Source organism: Anas platyrhynchos, chromosome 6 (assembly GCF_047663525.1).
Source record: "Anas platyrhynchos isolate ZD024472 breed Pekin duck chromosome 6, IASCAAS_PekinDuck_T2T, whole genome shotgun sequence".
In the NCBI taxonomy this organism is placed as follows: Eukaryota; Metazoa; Chordata; class Aves; order Anseriformes; family Anatidae; genus Anas; species Anas platyrhynchos.
In genome coordinates, this window is record NC_092592.1 from 24,927,306 (window position 1) to 24,952,116 (window position 24,811).

Consider the following 24,811-nt stretch of genomic DNA (forward strand, 5'->3'; position numbering starts at 1 on the left):
ATCAAATGGTAAAGAGTGAAAGGGATAATTAAAAACATCTTGGAAGGAGGTCAAGAAATTAACAGCCTAATATGAACAAACTTTGATTACAAGTAACAATTATTACACTTCATTTGTAAATGCTCGTGTTTATCTGAAAACAAAATCAGTTTCAAGTCTTTTTTTTTTTTTTTTTTTTTTTTTAACCAGATTCACGTTACATTTTTCAGCGGGTGGCTGTGGGGCTCGTTAGTGCCCATGGCAATTTTTAAGTATGCTGCTGGGGGAGCCCCCCGCACTTCTGCACCTGGTACTGCTGGCCCAGCCCTGCCCACAGCAGGACCCTGCATCTCCCACGGGTCACGGCCACGCCAGCAGTGCCTGCTCATCAGAGTTAGTCATTGCCACTTGCAGCCACCGCCTACTGATTTCACCTCTGATAGCCAGAGAGATTCACCTCTCAGGACAAGGTCAGGAGGGGCAGAGGCTCTGGTTCATGATGGGGTCGAGCTGCCAACAGCACTTAACTCAGCACCGTGGTTCAACCTCTTCCAGATTTGACCTGTCACATTTGGGAGCCACATTTCTGACCCAGGTAGCACTGTGCTCACTGTGCAGCCCTGACGGCAAGAGGCAGCACATGCCCCACTGCAGTGCCCTAGTACAGACCTGGGCAGGGTGGGTTTTGGCCTGGTGCTAAAGTGGGATGTTTGGAGTGCAGCTGACAGCATGCACGTCATTTTACACAGGAGAGAAACACCCCGTGCCTCAGCAGTGCCTGGGAAGGTGCCCTCAGCCCCAGGGACCACCCATGGATGAGCCCCTGGCTTGGCACTTCCCCAGCAGGGCCAGGCAGGAGGGGCACAGTTGTCACTTGGCCAGACAGTCATTGCAGGCCCATGCCCACTCTGCCACTGTGATGATGTCCCCTCTACCACATGAGTGACACAAGCAGGAACATGGGACATGCCACCATGAAGAAGGAATACTCAAGAAATGTCCATTTCCCAAATGTTTATTCCCCATGGGTCTGGTCCCTCCCCTGCTTCAGGCCACTCCCTGACTGGAGAACACATCCTGCAGGGACCCTGCAGGGGGCTTCACGGCAGACCCCGAGCAGCAGCATGGTGCTTATGCTACTGCTACTATGATCTGGTGAACAAATGTCCTGTTTGTGCTGGCTCTAATGGGATGTGCAGGAAAGAGATGAAATATTTACAATAAAAAACATGTTACAAACTATTATTCTAGCTACAGCTGATGCTGTGGATTAGGCAGACCTGGTTTGTGTTTTCCTACAGAGCCCCCTCTTCTTCCCCCTTTTTACATTTTCAAAAAGCCCCGGTGTGCAGGATGTTCCTCCTGCCTCTCCTACAGCACACCCATGGAAGAAAGCCATGAGACAGAAAAGCTCTGGGAGCCTTAGCTATGTGCCTGGGGATTTTCTCACCAGGGACTTGTGTGTGGCAGGGGCTGGCTGGGCCCCCACAGGGCATGGTCCCTGCCGGCAGCTCCTGTTTTGCCCCTGGGGCTGGGGGTGAGGCTTGCCCTGGTGCTCAGGGCTGTCTGCGGGACTCTGTCTGCGGGACCCTACTCTGCAGGACATCAGGAGAGTTTAAAAAAAAAAAAAAAAAAAGAAGAAGACCTTTAGGGCCTTGCTCTGCAGTGACCCAGCCAGCCAAGGATCAGCACCACAGCTGGGGCTGGGGGCAGCACCATGGCTTAGGCCTCACTGCTGCAGCCAGGCCGCAAGGGGTGGAAGTAGAGCTGCAGCCCGTCCACAGGGTGCACGATGGGCACGGTCTGCATGGCGGGGTAGGCGGGGGTGGCCAGCTCCCAACGGGCTGTGGTGACCAGCTCGATGGCCAGCAGCTTGAGGATGGCCTGTGCCAGCTCCTTGCCGATGCAGCTCCGCGCCCCACCACCGAAGGGGATGTAGTGGAAGCGGCTGACGGCCTCTGGCCGGGTGGCACTGAAGCGGTCAGGGTCGAAGCCACCAGGGGGGCTCTGGTAGATGGCGGCTGTCTCATGCGTGTCACGGATGCTGTACATCACGCTCCAGCCCTTGGGGATCTGGTAGCCCTGCGAGGGCAGAGGAGAGGAACGTTAGGCACCTTGCGAACGGTGGCAGCCAGGGACAGCCCTCCCTCCCTTTCCTCTATGTGCAAAGCACTTACATCCAGCTCGAAAGTCTGCAGCGCTGTCCTGTAGCCTCCGGAGACTGGGGGCAGCACCCGCAGCACCTCCTTGATCACACAGTCCAGGTAGCGCAGGCGGCTCAGCTTCTCCAGGCTGATGTCCGAGGGGCAGTGACAGGCCTGGGGCTGGGGACTGCTCTGGGGTTGTGTGGGCTCTGACAGGGCTGGGGGCTGAGGGGAGAGGCCACTGCTGGGCTCTGCCTCCTCCAGGGGGCCTGAGCACTGGCTCTGGTCCTCATGAGTATCTCTGGCCACGGCGGGGAGCTGCTTCTTGCTGTCCCTGCCCTGCGTGGGCAGGGTGTCTGGGCTGGGTCCTGCAGGGCAGCACTGGCACTTTGGGTACAGCTCATGGGACATCAGCTCCTGCCTGATTTTTTTGATTGCTGAGGGGTGCTTTAGTAGCAGGAGGATGAGAGAGGTGCTGGCACTGGCCGTTGTGAAAAAAGCAGCAAATATGAGCTCAATGGCTGATTCCTGGGAGGGAAGGAATGTGACAAGTTTGAATGTCAGTCTAAGCTGGTTGTGATTGAATTGCCCGACTGTCCTCTCCCTTCACAGGCTCTGCCCCTGGGCAGAGGGTCCTCTCCCTGCCTCTGCCCCTGCTCTCCACAGACCTGCTCACCCTCTTCCCAGCTCTCCTCCCAAGATTTACAAACCCTAACAAGATTTTTAACACATATTTTATCATACAGTGACATTCACTTTAAGCATTATGGGTTTTACCTTCATCTGCCGATTCACTGTTGTGCCCAGCTTTTGCCTCTCTGGCCAGCAGGGGTTATGAGGCATGTTTATGTATAGATAACAGATGCACTAGCAGCTAAAATGGGCTGCATTTAATCCATCTCCAGTTATAACTGACCATTTACTTATGTGGAAGGTGACTCAAACCGACACTCAAGAGCAGGAAGTTAAGAGTTACCCACAGCTGGGTCTGGAAGGAGAAGCCAAAAGCATTGGAAAGGACACCTGATGTCTTAAGGTACCTGGAACAAAGTCTGGTAAGGTCAAGGGTCATGTAACAAGAACCGGTCTTTGCTATTCTCCCCAGCACCATATATTGACTGAACTACAGGTTTTTGCCAGCGTAGCTCTCAAAGGCATCTTTCAGCTGAACTGAAGCCTCTGAAATAACAAGTCCCTACCGACCCCATCGCACCTCCTGCAGGCATCAGTAGGAACTTTTACATTCAAGATAGCAGACCCAGATGAAAATAAATCTCTCAGTTCCACAGCTTGCAATTAAAAGCCACCACAGTACAATGTGAGACTCTGCATTTTGAAGCGGTGGCCCTTATGACTCTCTGCATCAACCTCTGATGGTGCTGCCACCCCAGCTGTGACACAGCTGCTTACTTTCTATCCCAGCTGTTACAATGCCAACATGAGCCATGACAGTGAGGCTGCACCCTCACACAGTCGGTTCTGTCCCTGTGCTGCAGCCCAGCTCCTCGTCCTGTGATGCAGGACCTACAGCATTGCTGCTCAGCCACCCAGCCAGTGACAGCATGGTTATACAGGATGCTTTTTTCTATCCTTCCAAGGTTTAAAACTTTCTAAAAAAAGTAGTTTTGACAGAATGATATATTTGTAATATCCTTGATATTTCAAGGCTCTTTCTGAGTTCAGGTCACTAGTGCAAACCACAGCATATTTAGGAAAATTTCTGAGAAAATTTTCTTCCCAAATCATGCAAGGGAAAAAAAAAAAAAAAAAAAAAAAAAAAAAAAAAAAAGCAAATTAGTAACTAGTGTCACAAGTTTTGCAGTGTCCCTCAGGGTTGAATATATCCATTAGTCTAGGACAGTTTTGAACTTTCTACCCAATTACACCTGCAATGGATAAGAGCTCTACAATAGCAGATAATAGGGCCATATTTGCAAGTATAGGCGTTTGATTTGCAAGTCATTTTGTTAAATGTAGGCAAGATAGAAAGTTTTATAACTGTAAAGGTACCAGACTGCATATAAATATACTGTCACTTGAACCAGCTGGCCCTAGGTCACTCCATGCTATGTTTAACAACCCTTTATTCCTACTGTTACTGTCTCACTTGTGGTCAGAGCCAGAGACAGAATGAGAGATCGTGTAATTATCCTTGTGCAATATACATGTGAATACTAACAGAGATTAATCAAGTCTTATCAATCACATTTTGAATCCGGAAAACATTTATAATAATTATATTATTATAAAAAATATTATAATAAATAATATAAAGAAATATAAAGAAGCCATTTTAAGAATATACGCTATTTCTAATTGTACTTGATAATCTCTGTAATGTCTTTCAAATACTTCAGAATTTAGAGATTACATTTTTACAAAATACATACAAAACATTTGTCTTTAGATAACTCTCCTTAAATATCTAAATAAACACTAAAACTGCGTGTCCCTTACTTTTAAACTATATACAGCTGCTGTACCCATACAAAACTGCTTCAAAACTTGTTACATAAATGCAGCGTCATGTGTTGTTGACCGACACAGAATGACCTGGACATATGAATGATGCAGCGCTAATGACAATTTTTTCCCAGGATCTCTGGCAAAGTACTTTTCACTGGGTTTTGTCTCAGTGAGGACTGCTGGGTTCATCCCTAAGTCACAGCGACGAGTCATGTTGCATCACAGCAATCCACAAGCTACGTGATATAATTAATGAGGTGATAGGGAATGACCCAGAACTCATCGTTCCATCCCTGGGCCCATTTTGATGTACTGTCTCAGTGATTTCTGGGCTCCCAGCCCTGAGGAATACAGTGACATGATCTGCACGCCACACTGTGCTAGATGTCAGGGGTTGCCTGAGGAACACACAACTAGCCCTATGTATATCCAAGACTTTATCTGGGAGGTTACCAAGTTCAGAGCCTGAGCACAGCTTTATAACCCTAAACACACACTAAGGCAGGCTGAAGCCAGGTGGCCACAAAGAGGAAGGCAAAAGAGGTGTTTGTTTCCTCTTTAAATACCAGCTCTGTTGCAATGCAAAGACACAACCCTATGAGACCATCTGAGTAGTGCACCACCCACCACCTCTGTGCTGGCGTTAGCGCTAGGGGCTGTTTGCACACCTACCCACCCTGGCACCCACTCCAGACAAGGTTCCCATCCTCCCCAGCACTTTTCACTCTGGAGGCAGATGAGCTGCTTTTCACACGTGCTGACACTGTGGCAAGCACACAGCTGAGCTCACTGGGCCCAGGCTGTCTTGCTCACACTGGGGATGGGCTCCTCCGGGTTGGCAAGAGGCGGGAGGGAGCCAGCAGCTCACAACGGTCCCTCCACACCGTCCTTGTCCCACCACAACTGTCCTTGCCCCAACACAGCCCTCCTTCTTTCTCCTACCCCTCAGCCCAAGCCTCTCACAGACACCCAGTCTGAAGGGTTCTGGTTACCTTCAGCTCCTGCATGGTGAATTCTTTGCCATGCTCCTTGGCACTGTTTATTATGAAATCCAGAGCATCACTATGGTCTTCTGAGTTGGTTCTCTGCAGTTTTTCCTGTATAGCCTTCTCCATGAACTCATGTAGCATGTCCCGTGCTTTGATTCCCTGTGGGAGGCAGACACAGGTCAGGGGAGCCCTGGGAATGCCCCCCTCTCCGGAGAGACCAGGGGACCCCTTCTGTGGTCGTCTTTAATCCCAGGATCTGTAACAGCAAAAATTGTTTAACCTGTTGCCCAGCCCCAAAGCCTCACAAGAGGTAGCAGCTCGGTGAGAACTGCTGCAAGTTCTTTCAGCTTTCTGTTGCTAATCAAATACAAGTCCTAGGAAACATTTGGAGAGGAAACAACAGCAGCAAGCCCACAGCACTGAATCCAGGGGGGCCTGCAGTGAACAAACTCACAGTCTTGTCAGGTCCAAAGGAAGCTTGTCCGACAGGGGGGGAAGCAGTAACTTAATAAAACTGAGTCCAGGAGGCAAGGCACATCCGACAGTAAAAAAACGAGTGGCTTTTCCAGATACATGTTAACCACACCCAGCTGATCTCCGGCTGTGTTGCACTCCTGTGCAGCAAAACATTAGGAAGACCTTCGTGAGCCAACTGAAAAGCAACCTGCTGCAAAGTGGGGATGGATGGAGTCACAGAGTGTGGATCTGTAGCAAGAGGCCTCCTGCAAAAGCCTGGATCGGATAGTTAGGATGACCAGAAGCTGGGAAGAAGATGCAAAGGATGAGAGTTGAGTTAGGAAGGACTGGACAAAGGAAATGGGAAAGCAAGAGGAAAGACAAGAAGAGATAAAAGCAAGTTAAAGAGGTTGGTCTGGGGCCAGACAAGCTGTGGCTGACCTGAGACAGGATGGAAGCTGGAAGCTCACAGTGGTGTCAGCCTGCAGGACAAGGGGAACAAGAACTTTAATCTGGTGAGAAGAGCCACAGGGAAGATGGGGGAGAGCTGGGGCTGGCCGGGTAAGGTGATCTGGTGGGGCAGAGCTCCCAGTGGAAATAAGAGATTGAACAAGAAGAGGCGGAGAGTTGGGCTGGGTGAATGGCCCAAAGCCAGGGGAGGGACAGGGGATATGAGGGGTGGGACACAGGACCAAAACCTAGAGTGGGAGTGTGGGGAGGCAGGTAGAAAGGGGCAGGACAGCAGGGAAGAAATTGGGGGTTGTAAGAGGCAGAGGAGGCTGTCCCTCTGCCATGATCCCCTCCAGGACTCCTCACTGTCTGTCCGCTGCTGGGGGACAAGGGACCACAGACCGTAAGTGGATCTCAAGTCCTCAGCCTGCCTGAGCTGCACAGGAAGGTCCCTGCTGTGTCCTTTTTCCTCATGCCCAAAGATGCCTCTGCCATGGGCGAGCATAAGTCCAGGTGGGATGAGATGGGACAGGACCAGGTGTGATGGACTAGCCAAAGCCAAAACTAGCAATGTATGTAGCAAGTGAGAAGAGGCGAGAGGCATGCTGGCAACCTCCAGAGAAGGGATCTGACAAGCCGACAGCTGCATAGCAGCAGAAAACAGAGGTTCAGGGGAGCTGGAACTCATCCTGGAGAAAAGGCTCCAGCAATGCACATGGCAGCCCTGCATTGTACTGGAGGCCATGCAGGGAGGTGCTGGAAGCAAATCAGGAGCAGGGCGAGCAAAACATCAGGCCCTCAGCCCGGCACAGGTGCTGCAGCAGTCTTGGCCCTTTGTGGGTCCCCTTGGCAGGCCTGGGGACAGGGGCTCTGTGTCGCCACAGCCTGGCCCCGGCCCCCACACAAGAGGGCACGGAGCAGGCGGCAGTACCTTGCGCAGCCCGCTGAAGGGTATGTTGAGGGGCAGGGAGAAGAGGTTCTCCACCAGCTGTTCAAAAGTTTTGGCCAGGTCCTTGAACTGCTTTTCCTCCAGGCGGAGTCCCAGCAGAATCCGAGCTGCAATGCGGAAAGTTAAGGTTTTAGCGGAGGAATAAACTGCGATGGAGCCCGGCTCCATGCACCAGCCCCGCAGCTCCCAGCTCACAACCTTCTGGATCCGCGGCAGGTAGCTCTCCAGGGCGGTGCGGCAGAACACTCTGGCCAGGATCTAGGAGCAGAAGGAGGGGGAAGAGAGGCAGGTGGTTAAAGCAGGGGACCCACGTGCCACCGAGGCCCACGCCTAGGCAGGAGGTGCCACCTGGGCCGCGTGCCCTGCGAGGCTCACCTTGCGGCGCTGGCGGTGCAGGTCGCCGATGGAGCCGAGCAGGGTGTGGGAGCCCAGGATGATCTGGGTGCTCTGGGGCCACTGTGCGCTGACCAGTGTGTGCTCGCCCAGCAGGATCTTGCGGATGTTCTCGGCACCCGTCACCCGCACCACCGGGCGGCCCAGCAGGTGGGTCTTGAAGACGTTGCCGTACCGCTCCCGCCGGGAGCTGTGGAAGCGGGAGCCCTGGGGACGAGCCATGGGTCAGCCCCGGGCTCCCAACCCTCCATCCCCACCCCGTCCCCGCACCCGCCGCCCCGCGCCTCACCTGGAGCAGCCAGTGCAGGGTCTCCCCGAAGAAGGGCCAGCCCATGGAGCCCTTGGGCAAGGGCAGGGCGCTGGCGCGGTCCCTGCTGAGGCTCCAGCGCAGCGCCCACAGGTGCCTGCACAGGGCGAGCAGCAGCGCCAGAGCCGCCAGCGCCAGCGCCGCCGCCGCGGGCCAGGAGAGCCCCGCCGGCATCCTCCTGCGGGGGCCGCCCGGGGGCCGCCCGGTCCCTGCCCCGCCGCCAGGCGAGCACCGGGGGAGGCAGCGAGCGGCCGGGCGCTCCGCCGATGGGCCCCTGCCGGCTGCCGGCCCGCCCGGCCCCGCTCGCCTCCTGCTGCCGGTTCGCCCCTCGGCCACATTTATATAGATATTGGCCACTTGCGCCCGATCCACCTTCGGAGATGACGTCTCCGCTGCATATTTAAGCAGCGCGGCCAAGTGCGGTGATTGGAGCGGGAGAGCCGGGGGGATCGATCGAGGGGGCGCGGGGATGGCGGCGGAGGGCGAGCGGGGGCGGTCGGGGCAGCTCCCCCCGGGGACGGGGGCCCCCGGAGCCCCTCTCCCGCCTCCCGCCCGGCCCCGAGGGGCGCCCCCCCGATGGCTTGGCTTGGCTCAGCTCGGCTCGGCTCGGCTCGGCACGGCACGGCTCGGCACGTCGCCCCCCGGCCCCGATCCCAGCCATGGCCCCGGTCCCAGCCCCGGCCCCGGTCCCAGCCCCGGTCGCGGTCCCTGCCCGCCCCGCGCCCGGCCGCCCCGAGGTAAATCAGCAACGAAGCCGGGACCCGGGCAGGTCCCAGCGAAACGCGGTCCTGAGGCGCGTTTTAAGGCGTGAAATTAAACACGAACACGGGTAAGGTTTATATTACTGTATTTAGACCGTCAATAACTTAAAAATACAGCGAAATGTACAGTATTTTTTACACGTTCCATTTGGTTTGTATTTGCTAGACATTCTCTTCGTGTCTAAAATAGCCAGGAGGGGACGGTGCAAAGAGACCGGCTGTGGGACAAACGCTAAATAGCGTAAATAGCTAGGATGGGGCTGGCTCTAGGAAGCGCATTCTGACAAACAGATGCGGCACGAAACCAACAGTGGCAAGTCTGCTCCTTACTGCAGCCTGGGGAAAGAACCCGGGGTCTTAAAAAAGTACAGTTAGAAATGGTAACCCTGAGGAACAGAAACAAAAAAAGTCACATCATAAAGAACTCAAATGGTTATTTACATTCACAAACTCAAGATTAAACCCTTTCGGAGAATAAAGCCTGTAAGTCCTAACGCTAAATAAATATCAAGTCTAATTCTCAGGTAGTTTTCAAAGGTACTAAAAATCAGAAGATTTTTTCATACCTCCAGACTACAAAATGTGGTATACAAAATTATGTCCAATCACGTTAAGGCTAGTATACATTTAATGCAGGAAAATGACAGGCAGTATCTGAAATGCAAGTATTAACGCCGAAAAAAAAACCCAAACATTTAATTAGGAGTCATCCTGAAAACAGCAACTAAAGGATCATTTCTCAAACAATTTCTACCCAGAGCAAAATTTTTAACATCTTGTCTACAGACATTTAAATAATGTATTTACAGTTCAGCTGTTCCATGTACAATGCGACTGAGCTGGTTTTTATTGTACAGTCTCATTTTTCACCATTTGTTTACAATATATAAAATAGTATTCGATCCATTAAAAATACGTACAAAGAACTGTTTACTGAGGAATCTGTATACAACCAATCTACTGCATTTTTCCTTTTCTTGGCCAAACAAATGTCCTAATTGATACCACTCTTTGCTTAGTAGAAATAGTGGCTAAGAAATACCTCTTGGCATGATGAGATACAGTTGATTTAGCAGGCCTATGTGTGCTGGGACATACCATTCACTAAACTCCTAAGTTGCTTTACTACAGTCTCTATTAGCTTCTGCTTGTCACGATCATTCTTCCTGAACTGAGCAAAAATGTTGTTCTTTTTGCTAGAGTCTCTCATTCTGGAGAAATAAAAAGCAAAAGATACAAACACATTGGAAACAGTTTGAAAAGTAAAAATCCATCTACTTCATTAGGTTTACTTCTATTTCTCTTTTGATCTTTGTGCTAATAAGAACCAAAAGGTTACAAAACCTGTGGTCTTAAGTTAAACTTCCACCATACAAAAGTAATTTCAACAAATATTACTTCACAAATTGCATGTAAGTACTAAGCAAATATATTTTTATCAAGTATCATTTTAGCAAGAAACAGAGTCTACCAATTGCGTTAGAAGGGAAGCAAAACAAAATTTGTACAAATCATTTGGCTCCAGGTTAAGTTCAGACTCAGTGAACGGGAGTCCTTTAGTTATCATCAAATTACCTGATACTGCTATTGTTAATCTCCAGCATCAAAGGAGTTTAAAATGAAATTTGTGAAATAAAATAAATTGAAACAACAATACTTTGTAACAATAGAGGTGATACGTACCCTCTGTGAACCCTGCAAAACACACATTCGCGGCAGGCCAGAGAGGAAAGAAAACACCATTAGAAAATGCCTTTGCATCCCAGCGCGCGGATCCAGCTGTATAAAACAGGCTGATGCTCGGCTGGTGGAACCGCGCCGTCCCTTGCCCCAGCCCACTCGCGGGGCGGCTGAAAGCTCGCCCTGACTCCACAACAGTGACAGCTCCCGCATTTCTTGCCCATGCAGCAGCAGCTTGGGAAGCCGTGGCTCCGACCAGCGCTCAGGCTCAGCCAGCAGCTCTGCAGGGTCCTAAGCATTGGGCAAGCACAGCCGTGGGCTTTCAGATGCTGGGGAGGGTGGCCCCGGCCCCAGCCCCAACCTCACAGCCCCACACTTACTTCTCCAGCAGCGTGAGGGCTGTGCTCGGGTTGACCCGCAGGTATTTGGAGGTGGCCTGCCCGTAGTCAGCCAGGTAGGTGGACCAGTCCCACACCATGAAGAGGTCCAGGAGCTGTGGGGGAAACGGCAGGTGAAGGAAGCCAGTACGTAGCTGCAGCCTGAAGCCCCTGCTCTGTGGGCAGGAGGCACCGGGCTGGGCCCTGGAACCCCTGCATCCCACACTGTTTTCTCTCCTGAGTGCCTTTCCCTCTCCCTCTCTGTGTCGGGAGGCAGCTGTGCAGGGTCAGCCCTGGGAGGGGATGCTCGTGGCTTCCCTCTCTGGTGGTCTGGGGGCTCGATACACCATGGGCAGGTAGAAGGGGACACTCGCGGCTGGTGGTGCTCTCAGTACTTTAAGCCAGGGGGGCAGGTAGTCTCAATTAAGTGAATTAAACAACCCCTGGTGGACTCTCCATGGTGACTGATCTCCATGACTCAGCCCTGAGTGCTGGGCACACTTCTGGCTCAAACAAACTCAAGACACTTAAACTGGGGGGTGGGGTGCGTGTGTGTCAAAAAACCTCCAAGCACAGCCCCAGGTCTGGCTGCAGTTTCAGATTGGGCCTTTCATTCACGATCTTGGAGCTGCCATTCAGCACAGCAGCTCACTTTTATGAGCAGACACAATGCCTCACCTCTAGCAGCCCTCAAAGCCAAATCACCCCTCAGCCAGCCCAAACCCCTGACTCCCCCAGGACAGTCGTGAGACAAGCAGGCCAGGCACTGATGGGTGCAGGCAGCCCCGCTCAGTGGAGCCTTTCCCACAGCTATCCGCGGGCTGGGCCGGGCCCCGTTCCCAGAAACATCAACAGTAGGACACCCCCAAGCTTTCCCCCCTGTGTCTGGTGCCCCGCCTCATCCTGCTGGTGCTGAGGGCTAATGTGGGCTTGTTCTCAGGCTGCCCTGTGTTAGCCAAAGCTGCTGCTACAACGAGCGAGGGGAGCCATTAGCAGCGCTATGTCCCAGCTCCAGGGGCCCAGGGTGGCTCTGCTGAGCTGGGGCTTTAGGGCAGCCCAGAGCCCCTGCTCGCCCGGAGTTGGTGCCTGGAACAGTGAGGTGGAAAAGGACTGCCTGTGACAAAACCACTCTAAGAAACCTAACAGACTATTGTGGGTTGTATCATTTCACTGTTTAAATAAAGAATCCTTGCCACTTCAAACATTTGCTTCTGCTGCCTCTAAGCCAAACCAGAACTGTTACAGCAAGGACACACTCTGCAGCTACAAATTTACATGGTTTCTGTGTTCCCTTTCTAACCCCCCTCTTATGTTCTTTTCAAATAAAGCATCTAATTTAAATTAATTACTTTATAATTAATTAATCCTCCCATATATGTAATAAAATCTTTTATGAACACGCAGTAACATTTCCTGGCTTTATAACAGACTTCTGACATAATTACTGCTCAGTCCTTCCAAAGTCCACCAAAGACCATTAAAAACCTCAATGACACCCCTAGCTTTACATTTTCATACCCCAATTGGGTGAAAAGCATATAAAAGGCAAGGAGCCCATTTCATTTTCTATTGACTACACATCCATGATAACTGTCAAGGTCAAATACAAGCAGTTCTTTCTCATAAAGTCCTTTCTCAGGATGATCACCATCAATTCTCCTATTGATCTGGAGAGAAGAGAATATGCCTTCAGTCACTAAGCAAACAGACTTGGCCTGAGCTATCACACTCTGATAACTCAGGAATTAGTGGCATTTGTGAAACCCATGGCCTCGCTGCTTCATGTTACTCACCACTTATTACCTGTGTTACACCAGTCAGTAGCGCCCAGCCACAGAGGCTGTGTACTATATTCCAAAGCATGATCAAAAGAGCATAAAGTAGGACAATCAGATGTGCAACACAAGCTGGAGGGACAAAGCTGACAGCCACAGGAACAAAGACCATGTAATCTGGAGACTTCATGTTCCCTCTCTCTCACAGAGAAGCAAATGGAATGTATTAATAAATTACTACCAACTACAATGCCAATTGCTCCACATGGGAGAATACCAATGTTCTCAGCAAATCAAAGGTGAAAGATTTCATTTCTTAATCCCATTGGAACATTGATACTGATTGTGGATACATTCTAAACAAATTTTTCGGTGTCCCTTCAGCAACAAAGCCACCGATCACTGATAGTGTTGTCAAGTTCAAAGAAACTTTCTTGTCAATTTTGCATGAGTGATTTTCATATCACACTTCCAGCATCTCAATCAGCCATCGGATTGTCTTGTGGCTCTGGGACATCTTAGTGCTACTGATGGTGGGGGTGGAAGATTAGACCTAATTTGTCACCTGATCAAACACAGATAGGCATGTAGGGCTCTAAACAGCCCATGCAGTCTGCTGCTTTTCAACTCCTGAGGTAAAACAATGTCCTGAGAGAATATGAAGCACATTCTGTGTGCTCCAAGGCAGTCCTGGCTCTGAAGAGTGAGCACTGAAAACACTATCAGCAAGGGGGATGTGCCCAGCACTTACACAGCTCCCTCTTTTCTCCGCACTTGGTCAGAGCTGCACACAACCAGCCTCATGCTAGTAAGTCTTCTAAGTTAAAGCAGCTGTCATGACATGTGGCAGGCCACGTGAAGGACCAGGGACATGCAATCAATTGACACATGCTATCCTATCATAACTCCCTTCCCTCCTGCACACGTTTAGGGGCTACATCACGACAAATGTGCCCCGTTGCTGCAGTAAATGTGACAGAGGACCGCAGACATTGCTGAAGATTGGACTGCTGCTGTGCACAATTACATACTGTGTGTTTTGTCCCCCTCACAGCTGCAGTTCTGCACTGCAGCATATTGCTGTGCGTAATGGGCTTTGACAGCATGTACTGTACACTGTGGGTGGGCAAGAGCTGCCTGGTGTGCAGCTCCTCGGATCTGTGTCCTGGCCATTCATATCACCTGCATCTGGCTTGGCACTTGGCAGACGTACAGTCAGCGCAGGCACTTTGCGAGGGGACTGTGCTGGCAAGCAGCCACCAGCAGCCAGGACTGTCTAGCAGAAATGATAGTTCCTGGATCACCACACGTATGGGAAATAACTTCAGTCCTCACATACGCTTCCCTCTAGTGCCGTCACAAATTTATCTTCAATCCTCCAGCCATGCTGCAGAGGCATCAACTCCACAGTCTGCTTCAACTTCTGCTGCTTTGCTCATTTACACTGTCTTCTACTATAAAAAATGTGTGCCTTATATAAAGAATCTTTCTTTTAGATAAAAACAGAAAGACCTCTATTAAGCTGTGACTATCTTGATCACAGGCATATGATCTGGAAAACAGTCCATCCATTCAAAGATACAGACAAATATTTGGACTACTACATATAGTTTGAACACAATGAAACATTGGCCTACCTAATTCTTTGGTAGGTGAATATGATTCTAGTAAAGGATAAAGATATCTTGAACTTTATGTACAAAGACTCTTGAAAATAAAAGAAGAACAAGAAGATGCAAAAAAACTAAAAATCTTTTTTTTTTTTTAATTCATGCAAACAAATAGCTACACTAAATTTATCAAGAAAACTAACACATGGCCAACTCTTCAATAGAGAATTAAAAAAAAAAAACACGCAAGTTTTTCCCTATATTTTAACAGCCTTTGGTAATATTACACAGTATTCAAGGTGAAGATATAATGGAAATATTTTGTGGATTTGGCTTGACATGCTGATGTAACTCATACTACAGAGACGTAATATGAGGGGTATGCTAAATTCCACTGAAATAAAAGAAGGTTGTAAATTTCTGAGGTTTTAAATATTGTGATTACTACTCATGTGGAAAAATAACAATTGTATCAAGGGCAAGTCTAATTGTATAAATATTAGTTTTGCCAAAAAACATATCAGCTACAATAAAACAAAACATTTTGGGGATATAAATTCAGGTGAGCTTGTTGCATGTTTTCTCAGTTGTAAGGTATAAGGTACAGGAGAATTTGCTGGTGCAGTGATAGCCCTTATTGTGGCAACTAAAATCAACTTGTTAGAGGCCAAATTAAAGCAGCATTTCCCCACTGCTGTTCTACCCACTAAGGTTGTTACTACTGTCACAAGAAATGAAAACATGATGTACTAGCTAGCAAGGAATAGTTCACAGTGACATGCACTGTATTAAGAGAAATACACGGACAGAGCAAATCCTGGCAATAAATATATTCCTGCCTTAAAAACTAGACAAAGTCTATAGCATAGCACATCACATTTGCACTGCTGGCTGCTATTTCTTCAGTTAGAATGTGCATTTATTGTATTTAAATTACAATAGAAAAAATGTTTATTTTGTACATGTATCTTTCCAAACTTAATGTGTCCAGGAAATACTTCAAACTGGACAGAAATCTTTCCCTTTACCCTCAGAGTCTGGAAGCAGTGCAACCCATTAGCTGTTAGAAAGCCAACCCAAGGAGCCACCTGATTGTTCCTGCATAGCATACTTACTCTGCTATGCAGAACAATTGTGCACTTGCACTCTCTTTATCCCATAACAACCATGGAAGATAAGAGTAAGCTAAGACAGGCAATGTTATACCTGAGAATTTTATAATGAAGCAGAATATGTTTCCGTAGGAGCAGGGGAACTGATTTTCAAGCCCTTCTGACAGGGAACAACTAACAAGAGTTTGCAGAGAAGTGTGTGTGTGAATCTTTACCAAGAAAGAAAGGAACATGAGAAAAGCTCTACCCTCTCCAGTAGACCAGATGGAGTGTCCAATAGACTGTCCGCTTACTGACACTGACAAGGTAGATAAAGCTTGAGTGTCTTGTTGCTGTGTTATATTTGCATTTTGAGTGATACCCTAAAATACTTGGATTTTCTAACTTTCTGTACATGCCTATGTATTTCCTAAATACCTTTTGCATGTCTAATGTAAGCTTTCTCTGCTTGAAATATACACCACTTGGGAAAAAAAGGTGTTTAAATATACTTACATACATAAAGCACTCTAGTGCTTTATGTAAGTATACATAAAGGCTGTTCCCTTTCTACTCTCTTACATCATGCAGATAAAATTGCTATTTTTAATCGTAAAAGTTTCATTTTAAACACAATGATATTATTGTAAGACATACTAAACTACTTTTCAGTCAAAATAAGTCCCACTTCAAGGACTTGATAGCTAATGTGGTTTTTTTGTTGTTGTTTTTGACACAATGCATTACGATACTGATGCCACGGGTATAAGAACATCTTGAGATTTCAGGGAAAATTTTAGGATTTTAAGATTCTGTTTCAAATGGGGCACTTGCATCTATTCTTCAAGAACTCTTGCCTTCTCCCCCATCTAAGTGATATGGCCATGTTTGCGTAGAAATTAATGGTAATCATGTCTTAGTAAAGCTTTGCCTTAATATTACCTTAAGTCCTGAGTATCTCATCTGTGTTCCTGTATTTAGGCCATCTTGTAATTACTTGAGAATGTTATGCACTGAAAACTGTTGGAATCAACCATCCGGCCCTTTCAATGCTGTTTGAACCTCTGTCACATCCTTGGCTATCATACAGATGCCCTTTCCTTTTTACTTTCAGGCAACTGTCAGGAATAATCTTGGGAGAGAATGCAACTTTGGGAACTAGCTGTCCACAGAGTCAACATTGACACAAGACAACGAAAGGGGCTTTGCAGAAAGAAATGGGGTCAGTGTCTGTTCGCATTTTTCTAGTATAACCAACACTATTGGTGATGTCTAATTTAAAAGTATCAAGGTAGCTTAGTACAAGGCAGAATGGTGCTGTTATCTCTTCTGATCAAGAGTGTCAGCAAAAAGCTTTGGTTGTCCAAGTAGGCACCGGTGATTCAGCAGCTGGAGATAAACATGAGAAGTTGTGCACTCAGCATCCTGCTTACCTTCCTGTGAATCCCAATATTCCATCAAAAGAAAAGTAATTCTTATAACATATAATTCTTGGTTATGTCCTTCTGGGCCCCCTCTCCTTGCTCAAAAGCAGAATATTTCTAATGCTAAACAGTTTATTAACCCCTAATCACCCTGTTACTTCTGAATTTGATTGCATGTGTAATTACCTTTTGTCAGGTACAATTTGCCTGATAAACATGTCAGAACACTTGCTGCTTCGTCTGTTGAAACAGATAAATGCTGTCTTTCCACAGCCTTGGGGCATAATTAACAGGGGGAAAAAAAAGCAGTTATAAAAACACACAGAAGCTGATTCACTCCGGCAGGAGCTCCCAGCAGGCCGCAGCCAAGGCCTATTTCGTGGCCGCTCCGCTTGCCTGAGCGCTCATTGAGTTCAGCCTGCTGTGACAGGGCAACGGGGGCAGCCCTGAAAAATGGGGATTTAAAGCACGATTCCACATGAACTTAAAAAAAAAAAAAAAAAAAAAAAAAAAAAGATGATGCCCATTTCAGGTCAGAACAAAAAACAAAAAACCCAAAGTGAAGCCGCAGATACTGATATTGGGCCTTGTCTGCATTACATGTTACACGGTCACGTAGACTTCTGGGATGGGACCAGTAAAGGAAAAATCAAAAGCGGATCCAAACAAAATTCAGGAAAAGCAAGGAGGGCAGGAATTTTTTTTTCCCAACATCTTTGTGGCATCCGTGGACTCTGTTGATCCCTATAGTGTTTGCAGGTTATGCACCCACACACTATGGGGAATGCAAAAAAAGAAATCCTTACCTGACCTCTGGATAACCCAAACAGGAGATTAGCCCATTTCCAAGCAAAGCAGGTTGTCACACTGTTAGGCCAATTGCTTCTATTGACACTTTGCATAAACATCTTACACAGGGTGATCAGAAAGGACTGTTATGCCATTAACGCTCTTTTTATTTTTTTATACCTAAGCCTTACAGAATAAAGGCCTTTCTGAGTAAGGGATAACAAAAGGGTCAAAAGGTCACAAACATTCTTTTAAGTAGGTAAAAATCTGGGAAGTTTAGATTCGTTGAAAAGTGCAAATTGGAACTTTCCTGAATCCTGCGGCATTCCAGCACAGACAGCTTTCTCTAATTTTACTTCTATCACATTCATTAATCTACCTAATTGTGCATTTTAACTTTTACTTATAAATAAGCAAAAGCTCAAATCTTAATTTTAGGAAATAGCAAACTGTCTAATCTTCTCAGCTTATCTCTGATCTAAACAGATTTAGACATTGCCATTGAAATCCTCACGGGGAACAGCGTGAAAATATAGTGAATTTTGCTTGAAGTGGTACAGCTGAACAGTCTCCTACATACAGTTTTCACCTATAATTTACACCGCCTGTGGTTTGCATTGTCTACAGAAAAATATTCTATATTTTCCTTTGTTTTCTTTTTACTTTGATCAGAGATGGAAACAATCTCCCTTTAATAGTATAAAAGCCACCTGCTGGGCATTGCAGACTACAGCTAATTGGTAAATTCTTTGAAATTTAGATATAATGGATTTTGACCTCTTTAATTAAAAAAATCCCAAAGCCTAGGACACTGCTGAGCTCTGCTAGGAAAGGATTGATGCTAACCATATACAACTACAAGCTATTACAAATCTTTTTTCTATTTTTTTATTTTTTAAGACAGAAAACCAAAATAATATTACAATTTTTTCCTTGAGGATGCACAGCTAGAAAAAAATCACTGTGACTGCTATCTATGTACCATTTAAATTTTTTTAGATAAAATAATAACAAGTATACTAATAATACTATTATTAGTATTTGTGTTGGAATTGGGAGCTAAATTGCCCCAAAGATGAATGGGACTTTTTCGTTTTAAAGACAGCAAACTCACAGAAGCCATTCACAACCATCTCCTCAAAATTCCCCCCCCAAAGAGCTCATATTGTACTTACAGGCACCTTCTATTCAGAAGAACAAATGAGTTTGCTGACCAAAGAGGAAGCATGTCAACCAAAATTGTTATTTCGTAACTTCTGACATAGTATTAACCTTTCAATGGAGCTATAATCTCATCTGCTTGTGAACTCTAAGGCAACACTGTCTTCCTTTTGTTAAAACACTTATTTATACTCTGCCCAGTGTAATGGGGCCATGGCTATGACAGGGACTCAGTCTGCAGTAAGACAGCTACAAAACAAAGTTGTTTTTTTGTCTCCATTTCATGCACAAGTACACACAAATATACATTAAACGGGTATACACTTATTTCCAATGAATTAATAAACAACCCTGCATGAATAGTAAGGTAACATCCCCATTAGTTCACAAAATGTTAGCTCCCTGTTTGTAAAAGCATGCGCTCCACAAAAACTCTTACTAGAGTGGAACTAAAATGTTAAGGACCAGAATCAGAACTGGACAAAGACAAAGCTTGTTCACTCTAAACATTTCCTGGTTGCAAAGGAACAACAGAAGTATTTTAAACATAGGTATCTAAACCTGGCTTACAAGGAAAAAAAAAAAAAAAGACAGCATTTGCTAACTGTAGAATAACACTGCACCAACGGAATGCAATTATCACTTCATCAGTTGGTGTTCTTTACTGCTGACAAATATCTTGTTAGCCTGGTTAGCAAGTCTGCCTGCCACTTGCCAAAATATTTTGTTTTATTTACTCCTGGTGACTAATTTTGTGAACGTGGTGAATTTTAAAATCCCCCCCTACTGATCACATAACTGGAATAACACACTTTGGTTTTGTATTTCAAAGTGTAAATTGATCTCTTGATCTGTGAATGTCTCCCTATAGTTTATGCTACCTTTTTTTCTGGATTGGTAGAGCAAATGCATTTTCAAAGTGATGGTATGGGGATTTAGCTATGCAATTCCCATTAGTGTCAATGGGGGTCGCAGGCTAAATTCCTAGGCAATGCTTTGAAAACTGAGCCCCGGATTTTCAAAGGAAGGATAGTTTGTGTTAGAAAGGCAGTTTCTCTAAGTTTTTAAGCCACTGCATTAAAACGCTCCTTTTTTTAAATTATTTTTTATTTTTTAAGCACTATGCATGTACAAATTGTGTTTAAACTGGGGACATTTAAATGTTTACAAGAATGAAACAGTTTTATATTTAAATGCTTACATCTGTTTCGAATTTATAAGTGAAAATCATATCTGTCACTATCTTGAATGTTGGGTTACAATCTTTAACACATGTGCGTAACATGTAAACTCAGCGGTTATGACAGCCAAACCGCTGGGAATTGTTGTTATGCTAAGAAAAAATGAGAACTTACTTGTTTTCAAATATATTCTTTACAACCTAAGTTCTCCCAAAGGGCAGAATACTTTCCTAAAATCTAGACCTTCAGGTACACTCTGACAGATGCCTGATCTTGTTATGTACATGAATATTTTTTGGCACTTGAAATGAACATAGTCCTGCCTGCAAAATAAAATGCACACTGTTGAGGACATGTGAACAAGCTTGTTGCTGTTATCATGACCAAAACAAACACCAAGACTTCAAGCAACCAAAGATGTAACTTCCCAAGAAAGTCACTCAAGTACAGTCACTGAGGCAAATATAAATAGCTAAGTCCCAAGCAATATAGAATGCAGCAACAAGTAATAGATATTCAAAGAAGACTCGTTTGATTACAGTGTGAATGTTTATTATGAAGTGAGTTCTTCTTCATCATTAACGAATAAACTGGACTAGTAGCAAAAGAACTGTCTTTTGAGCCCAGAAACAGGCAAGTGTTTGAAAAGCAGAAGCCTGGCAGACAGTCAGGCTCCAGAGGGCACGGGCTCTGGCCAAATTGCTCCTGTCAAGCCCATCAGCCTGTACACGCAGTGCCTTTAGACAAAGCATAAAACTATGTCAGTGGTAAAATTTGTGTGGATTAAAAATTGCGTATTATGCAATATTTGGGTCCTTCACCAATTTTTTTTTGTTTTTGAGCTCCTGACGCTAAGGCGTACTCCTACCAGTAGCACGCAGGGAGCAACAAGTGCAGCCCCCAAAACAGCGCTTCAGCCTCTGATGTGAACGGGACTTTGAAAATATAATTTCAGTTGTTAGAATCGTGAAGTCTTTGATATATCACAGTTAAATTTAAAGCTGTCATTTTCATTTTTCTTTTTTCATTTTTAAACACAGACAGGTGTGTAAGTAGTGCTTGAACAAGAAAACTTACCACAAACACTAGTAACTGACAAGGGAGTTTTTGCAGCACAGTTTATTTAAACTTAAATTATCAATAAACAGTTTTTTTAAATGCATGAGACTTATAACAGGCTTGCTTTCAACTATTTGGTTACCTATGAAATAAGGCCTTAAATGGCATGTTACTTGGCACAGTACCTTAAACGCATTTCTTGAGGACTTAAGCTATAATTTATCTCAGTTGTTCCTGTACAAATACATTTGAGGTATATTCAAAAATTTTAAAATCAAATGTCAAAGTTAACTAATTTAGAAACAGCAGGACTAGTTAAAATAATCTAACGGTGTAACTGGAATAAAACTTACAAACAAAACATCCTCCACAATGTGTTGTGGAAGTGAAGACACTTGTCCTATCTGTCACATTTAAAATTTAGCAGTAGCCATGTGAGTAACCCTAGATGTTGACAATCTCACCAAACATCAGGATACATATTGTACCATGGGAAGTCATTTCCTGACAACTGCTGTTTTGAACTAACTAATCCAAACTGTCCTTGCATACCTATACACCTAATGCAAAAAGTCAGGCTGTTGTACTCTGGAACTAAACATCTGTAGTGGTCTGTCCAAGTATAATTGTACCTTCATGTTTAAATTTCAGTTTGATTACTTCTAGGGTTGAAGGAAGGAGTTACAGAAACACAGTCTTGGCCCACCAATGTAAATGGATGCCTACAAGTAGACAAGTAAGCATGACACAGAGTCATGGCATCAGGCTTGCATTCACAAGGATGCAAAGATGAACCATGTTCGCCCTTTGTATGAAGTTGCAGCTTGCAAAACTGACCCAGGAAGCAGCTAACCTAGCTACTGAGAGTTAGCTATTTAGTGTCAGGATGAAATATTTCCTTTTCCTAGCTGTCAAGTTATTCCTTGCCATATTCACACTCAGACCAAAACACTAGATTGAATAACATATCTCAGGAAAATACTGAAATTACATTGTTAAAGAGACTGAGGCTTTCAACATTACAGGAGGATATACATCAGGTCTATAAAGTTTATGAGCATCTTCCTGGCTGTGCAGCACATGGTCTCCACAGAGTTCAGTGATCTCCAGTGTGTACTGAAACACATCACCTCCAAAAAGGTAACTGCAGCTTTTATAGCAGGTACGGACAAATTGTTTTAATGCAACAGTTTTAGTAATTTTTGAATCTATAATTTGTTTAATTTTAAGATGTGCACAGTTCTTGAAAAGCAACAAAACTAAATTTAAAAATCATAGTGCTCAGGACTCTTCTCTTGGCCACCTGGCCAACAAAGCCTCCAGCGTTTCACATCCAAATTAATGTAATATTCCTCTGAGGCTGTATTTGCTCTGCCTTTGGTCACTTTCAATGACTCTGTCTCAGAGCACCACCACCATACCATCCATGTTACATAAGGTCTACACTTCAGTTTTAAAGAACGTGTATAGCATACTAATGGTATTTGTAAGTGTAAAAAAATAATTATCAGCAGTAGCACAAGTAAGTTTCAACCAGAACCGAAATCTAAGGCATAACAGACAATAAACCAGCATCTTTTTTGTTTGCATCCAGGAACAAACAAAAATCCAATGCAATCCATAAGGTACAGACGCTTACAGATGTGCTCACCATGACTTTACTGTAAACAGATAATTATTTCTTCCAAAGTAGTGCATTCAGAGTATGCTTGCATACCCACCCTTCACAGCAGATGAAGTTACATCCCTTAGGGAAAGCTATACTAGACCTGGGAACCACTGGACAAGGAATTCCACAAGCAGTAGCTCAGGAATGTAAATATAGACAAGTTAAAAGCAAAGCCAAAATCACTTGACTAAAGTTTCCTATTCTTTCCTGGACAACCTTCACTTTCTTCTCCAGCTACCACAAGTAGTTTACTTCCACATTTATATCTGTCAGATGACTCAAAATATTTTGCAAACACTGCTGCCTATATAAAATCTTGGTATTTGTTTTTTTTGTTTGTTTTTCTTGTCTAGATAACTTGGTTTAGCAAAGGTCTCTGAGCCTAGTAAGTTGCAGTAACAAGAAACCTGGATAACTCAGAATTTGTTTTTGTTGGCTTTTGAAAAAGATCTTTCTTTTCCTGTTGTTATATTTACAAATGTTTTAGGAAAACCCCTGTCTGCTCAATGTCAATACCCAATTATTACTTCATTTCTAAGAAACACATCTTCCAGAAATTATTCTTAGAAGTTGATCCTTTTCCTTTTCTCATCAATTCTCCGGTGACAACATTTTCTGAAAATTTTTAATCTTAAAAGTTATTTTTACAATTGCTCCAGAAGAGAGAAAATCTCCAAACTATACACAGTATGTAATTTGTAACAATTACTCTTCATACATTAGCCCCAATAGATCCCAATACACGTGGAACCTTGCTGGGCAGTGATGGCACAATTCAGTCTCTAATGCCTCCTGCCATCTGAAAAACTCTTCCCCTGATCTTACTTGCTACTTTGAAATGTTATCCCTTTCTGGTCAGTAATCCTGTGCTAGATTCTTTTGCTTCTTAAATGAACATTATTCTCACCCTTTATTGACTGACTGCATCTATTATCACATGTAAGCAGTGTTAATCCTCTAGTAATTAACACCCTTATTAAAGTAATTTTAACCCAAAGAAGTTTAAATCGCATTATTGGTTTTATTTAATTAAGCTATGGAGACTGTTTTACACTGTCATTTGAGTTTTCAGCTTGCCTTTTCCAACCTACCAGTTAGGCAGCTTTCCTCCATTGCCTGCCTATTTCCATTCAGGAATTATTCTGCATTACTCTGTTTCACTAGGAACTTTTTTAAAGTGTCCTCTGTGTGAATGGATGCAAGACTTTGGCACTATACTGAACAGATAACCTTCCCCCGAACTATCATCTGGATATGTGTTTCAATGACATTAGCAAAATTAGGATCAAATCTGTACTTCCATAGGACTCAATATCCTGTCAGAGCTTAAAATGAGCAAGCAACTTTTACTGTCCTCATACATGTTGAGTAAGGTAAAGTAAGGCAATTTTTAAAACTGCATTTTTTTGTGCATCTACCGCATGTTCCTGTCTATGGGAAAGCCTCTGAAGGCCTATGTGCTCTTACGGATCTCAGGTAAGCTGCTCAATTGACATGTTTGACACAGGGTCAAAAGATGAAAACTGTCTTCTGGTTTAACTGCATCATGTTACACTGTGCACTCTGGAAGAGCTTGGGCTAATTGTGTGTCCTCCTGGAACGATTTCCTGGAGGCTTGCCACTGAAACCAGGAAAGCTGATGTTCTCTGGGGAATAAGACTACCTGATGGCTTCATGGGCTTTATACACCATTAACTGTGTACTGAAAGTCCTTTCTTTCCTTTGGGTAAAAACACCTCTTCAAACTTCTACTGTTAAAAAAAAAAAACACATAACAAAACAAAACAAAACACTGTTCTTAATGGGTCTCAGTATAAAACCATAGAAAATGATAAACACAGAAAGAAAAAAGAATAACAACAAAGTGCATTTGTAGGCAGGAACTTATTCTCATTTTTTTCCTCTTGTCCTTCAACCAATATCTTTAAATTCTCCCTCCCCCCCTCATCCCCTCAATCATCTACTGCTTTCATCTACTTATCTTCTGACATTTCATGTTCTCCCCCATTTCTTCACATTTCTGGTCTTATTCATTCTCCCCCCACCCAGCACTTCCTGTCATTGTGCATTGCGGGGTTTTTTAAGTTGTGCTGTTCCTTCA

At 45.1% G+C, this 24,811-nt stretch overlaps 2 protein-coding genes across 14 annotated transcripts in view; both read right to left on the minus strand.

Annotated features, from left to right (window-relative positions):
* Positions 1-978: 978 nt before the first annotated feature.
* On the minus strand, positions 979-8,429 carry CYP26C1 (cytochrome P450 family 26 subfamily C member 1). 2 transcript variants are annotated; one of them, XM_027460621.3, is made up of 6 exons: positions 8,116-8,429; positions 7,809-8,033; positions 7,416-7,691; positions 5,582-5,737; positions 2,157-2,651; positions 979-2,061 (listed from the first exon to the last, which is right to left on the minus strand). In XM_027460621.3, the coding sequence occupies exons 1-6, from the start codon at positions 8,305-8,307 to the stop codon at positions 1,702-1,704; spliced, it is 1,704 nt and encodes a 567-aa protein (XP_027316422.1). In that variant the 5' UTR covers positions 8,308-8,429; the 3' UTR covers positions 979-1,701. The 2 variants fall into 2 exon arrangements, with proteins under 2 accessions (XP_027316422.1, XP_071895737.1); XM_072039636.1 differs by lacking the exon at positions 7,416-7,691 and having other exon boundaries at positions 8,116-8,428.
* A 534-nt stretch (positions 8,430-8,963) lies between these two features.
* Positions 8,964-24,811, minus strand: part of EXOC6 (exocyst complex component 6) — a 123,312-nt gene continuing 107,464 nt past the window's right edge. For 8 of the 12 annotated variants that reach the window (XM_013093967.4, XM_021268212.3, XM_021268209.3 and 5 more), the window contains 3 exons: positions 10,955-11,067; positions 10,578-10,589; positions 8,964-10,105 (listed from right to left, as the gene is read on the minus strand). In XM_013093967.4, coding sequence (XP_012949421.1) covers positions 9,973-10,105; positions 10,578-10,589; positions 10,955-11,067 — 258 coding nt within the window. In that variant the 3' untranslated portion in view covers positions 8,964-9,972. The remainder of the gene's footprint in view (positions 10,106-10,577; positions 10,590-10,954; positions 11,068-24,811) is intronic. The other 4 variants (XM_038181109.1, XM_038181108.1, XM_038181110.2 and 1 more) reach the window with 1 other exon arrangement.

What these genes read in the sequence shown, in the direction of transcription:
- CYP26C1 (XM_027460621.3), bottom strand. Translation starts at nt 8,307, where the DNA reads ATGCCGGCGGGGCTCTCCTGGCCCGCGGCGGCGGCGCTGGCGCTGGCG. An exon ending in TGCACCGCCAGCGCCGCAAG is followed by an intron (nt 7,692 to 7,808) that starts GTGAGCCTCGCA and finishes TTCTGCTCCTAG; the next exon opens with ATCCTGGCCAGAGTGTTCTG. An exon ending in TCACCATGCAGGAGCTGAAG is followed by an intron (nt 2,652 to 5,581) that starts GTAACCAGAACC and finishes CTTCCCTCCCAG; the next exon opens with GAATCAGCCATTGAGCTCAT.